General features: G+C 29.6%; 1 protein-coding gene across 1 annotated transcript; it reads right to left on the reverse strand.

Moving 5' to 3' along the window:
* Positions 1 to 620: 620 nt before the first annotated feature.
* Positions 621 to 2,473, reverse strand: LOC141719965 (cyclin-D2-1-like). Its single transcript, XM_074522323.1, has 6 exons — positions 2,177 to 2,473; positions 1,744 to 1,830; positions 1,536 to 1,634; positions 1,158 to 1,377; positions 939 to 1,060; positions 621 to 851 (listed from the first exon to the last, which is right to left on the reverse strand). The coding sequence occupies exons 1-6, from the start codon at positions 2,471 to 2,473 to the stop codon at positions 621 to 623; spliced, it is 1,056 nt and encodes a 351-aa protein (XP_074378424.1).
* Positions 2,474 to 4,376: the final 1,903 nt, after the last annotated feature.

Consider the following 4,376-nt stretch of genomic DNA (forward strand, 5'->3'; position numbering starts at 1 on the left):
CAACTAGAGAAACTTATATATTAAATATGATTATGTGGATCACAACCATTTATACCTCTAACTGAATAAATATTTATATTTAATCATGTCATAATTTAAGTGTTATATTCTTATATTTACACAAAAAAATTAAATTCAGGACTTTCATATATATATATATATAGACACACACATATATGTATATATAATATATATACATATATATATATTCTTATATTTACACAAAAAAATTAAATTCAAGACTTTCATATATATATATATAGACACACACATATATATGTATATATAATATATATATATATATATATATGTTAATTTATGCAAAAAAACCTTTAACTAAGAAATAGAAGTAATATTCAAAAGACCACACAGTTTATAGCAAAATGCTTCGGTAAAACATTAAAATAATTGTCTGAATCACAACTAAGAAATAAAAAGAATAACTAACAATCCTATTCATATCCTAACATGTAACTCCTATTCTGTCATCTGTGTTTATATATTTCTATGCGGGCACTTGCATGAAGCCAGCCACACCAAAACCACGATTCAATCGAAACTGTTGGGACTTGAGTAATGCATCAGAGGTCCATATTAAATGACTTGATCTCTTGAAATGATCAATCAAGCCTTCTCCTTTTCGGATCTTGATTAGCAGCGTTTGATGAACTAGGATCTGAAACAACTGTTCTCCCGTAGATTCTATAGCTCAAGAATGCTGCATCCAACACCCCAACAGGACTCCCGGACCCTGCTCGAGCTGCTACTGATACAGTACCATCAGGTAGATCAGTACTCGCTGCTATCTCTGTCAAATCTTCAATCATTTGAACACACTTCAGCAGCCTATCCTGCAAAGTCCAACAAATCATATGTTTAAGAAAAATACAAGAAGGTTTGTCCTGTCTTTTATTACAGTGGACACCGCAATTGTTTACCTTCTCAAAATGCATGACACCAGATATTGCCTTGTCAATCTCTGATTCCTGTGTTTCTCTCGTAACACAGATTGCAACAGCAGCTGAGATTTCCGAGGGCCTAAATTCTAGGAAATCAACACCTGCATTTTATTCCACCAAAATCTGTATCAAACACTTGGAACATCATAGTACCAAAATCAGTTAAGAAACTTTATTTTAATATTTTAACTGTGAGACCTTTCATTGTGTTCACAATGAACTGGCATGATTTATAGATCAATGATCCATACATCAGAGACTCTGATGGAATCATATCTTCACTTTTGAGCTTTCTAATGAAGAAATCTATATACGAAAACGGAGTACAAGCATGCATCCTCCATTTCAAGCTGGCCAACACATTAAGCTCCATCGATTTTAATGACTGATATTCAAAAATAAAGCTAGGATCTGCCACCTGAATTAAAAAAAATGACATCTTCTTATAACTATCAAAGATTCGGACCAAGCTTTGATCATTAAATTAAAGCAGAGTATGTCACACAGGCCACAGCTAGCATAAACATCACATGCACACACGATACATGTCATAATCTTTAGAAGAATTTCGCTTGCCTGCAAATCAACAGTAGATGGCACTCCAACATCTTCCAATTTTGCTGCTAACAATAAGTAGGCCACAGCTACCAATTGAACACTCCAAAATTTTTCAACCTATGCAATGCATATAAAGAAGTGACAATTAGCAATTTAGCATGTTAATACACACAGAAAAACTAAATTACGCTAAAAGCATCGACTTTAATTAATTTCATGGACTTACTAGATGTTCATAAACAGAAAGATAGCGATTCAAGTAATTAATCGCTAAGTAAATAGTCGGCGCTCCAAAATAAAAATGCCCATGAGCCTATTAATCAAAAACACAAAAACCCGAATCAGAAATTCCACATCGGCATCACTTCTAATTAGGCATCATTCACAAGGGCATACGCAAAAAATGCAATAAAGATTATAAATTCATGTAAAGCATTTATCAAACAACAATGGTGACTAAAGGGGTATAAACTGATACCCCGTTAACTTTGATGATTAAACTGATATATGGCGTTCAGTTGAGTGACCACTTTGATATTTAACCGGTATAAAATCCACCACTTTTTTCTCCCAAACACCAAAAAATTTAACAAAAATCGAAGAATGTCCTTTACTCAATTTAAAAAAACAACAAAACTCAAGAAAGACACAAAGACAACCTTATACATCCAATCAACAGCTTCTTCTAATATCACAAATTCAAGTTCCTCATTAGCCAATCTTTCTAAATAATCACTAGCTGGGAGAAAATCTTTTTCTTTGTCAAACAAAGAACACACAACTTGATCACTCTGCATTGGAATAAGACCAATTAACGGCTCTGATCCATTGTCCACCAGATTATTAGAATCTATAAGATGGTTAAGATCATCAATGGCCTCAAGGTCATCAAAATGCAGACTATCAGTTTCAGTACAAAGCAGGTTTTCAAGACTAAAAGGGTCTGAGGCTGCCATTAAAACAAACAACAAAGGAGATTTTTAAAACAATTAAAATAAAGAATGAATGATTAAAGAGCTGATGATACAGAAAGAAATTAAGGAAAAAATGACAAAAATAGTCGATTTTTGAAAAATTTTAACAAAAATAGCCATTCTGAAAAAAGTGGCCAATTTTGGCCGATTGAATACTCCACTGTCAGTTGGGTATCCCAATTTGTATAAGATACTCCACTGGTAGTTGGGTATTTCATATATGGGATACTCCACTGCAAGTTGGGTATTTTGTATAAAGTGGATACTCCACAGTTGGTATCCCATCGGCTAAAGTTGACCAACTTTTCAGAAATTGGTTATTTTTGTCAATTTTCTGTAAAAATAGGCTAAATTTGTCCTTCATCCGAAATTAAATGAGCTCCGAGAGATAGAGAAGTGAGCTGGGGTATATATAGGTATTGTGGTAGGGTGAGGGTCCAAGTGAGACCTGTGTACTAGTGCATTTTGATAAAAAACGACTGAAAAGAAAAATATTTGTGATACTATTTTTTTTGTTATAAATATATGAGATATTACTTTAATCCTATAAATATATTCTTTTGATACATATATTTTAATTTTCTAAAAAGAGATTGAATATGTTTTATTTTTTGAAGAAAAATAAAACAACATATATTTAATCTTTTTTATTAAAAAGGAAGAAAACTAAGTCAAGTTTGATTTATACTAATAATAATAACATATACTGATGATTGTGTATAATTTTTTTCTAAAGAAATATTTCGGTTAATTTTCATAGTTTATCATTAAAAGGATTTTCGAAAAAGGTATATAATTTGACTTTCACTACGAGCAAATTCAACGATGAATTTAATTACACTTTCATATAATTATGACAAACACTTTTTAGATCGAACCTACTTTTTTGTCATTTACTTAACAATTTATGAAAAAATAAGGTATCTCGTATTCATATTTTTTTTGAAATATTCATATTTGCTTTTTGAAGTTTAATATATTTTTTTTAATTTTTGATCTCTGACTTTAAGATTTGGCCCATGCGGATCTAAGGTATAAATATCGATAATTCAACACTCTTGTATAAATAAAATTAAACCAATGATTCGTTATATTGAAATTTTCGTGTGCAAAATATTAAAATAATTTACCTAATATCGCATTCCAACAATAAATGTAAATTTAAATACTAAATATAGTAATTCGTGCTAAAAATGTAAAGAATTCAAAAGATATGTTTAATTCAACTGAGAAAAAGTGTGACCGAGAAAAAACTCGGCTCAACTTGTAGTAACATACACACGACGTATTTATTAATAAAATCCTAATCACATAAATGAAACCATAAAAGCTCGAATTTAACCTTGATTTAAAAAAATCAGAATCTTAGTCAGCGATGTCCATCTACTTCAAATTTTATTTGTTTTTCTTAAAAAAAATACTTTTAAAACTCGAAAAATCATAAGTTATGAATAAAGTCTGTAAAATTTGAATAAAGTCTTATATAGAACTTAAAAATTTTAATATATTATAAAAAATTAGAAATATGTTTTTTATTTTTTACAATATTTTTAAAAATTAATTTTATAATTGTGAAGAAAGTATGCCAAGACTGTTATAAACATTACTCTTTAATTTTAAATTTAAACAATATTTTTAAAAAACTGATCAAAATATGTCATACATCTATTAGTGGTGGTAATTTTCCAACAAAATAGTTAAATTAACAAAATCACTTAGTATTGTTAGAAAAGGTTATTGAGTCACAATGGTAGACCAAATATTAAACAGATTATACAAACTTAACATTTATACGAGAAAGAAAAATAATGCCAAAGTCGGAGATTATAAATTAACAAAAAGATAAAATATTTTTTAAATGTTCAAAAAATCAATATGTTCGAGA

This window comes from Apium graveolens, chromosome 4 (assembly GCF_009905375.1).
Source record: "Apium graveolens cultivar Ventura chromosome 4, ASM990537v1, whole genome shotgun sequence".
Classification (NCBI taxonomy): domain Eukaryota; kingdom Viridiplantae; phylum Streptophyta; class Magnoliopsida; order Apiales; family Apiaceae; genus Apium; species Apium graveolens.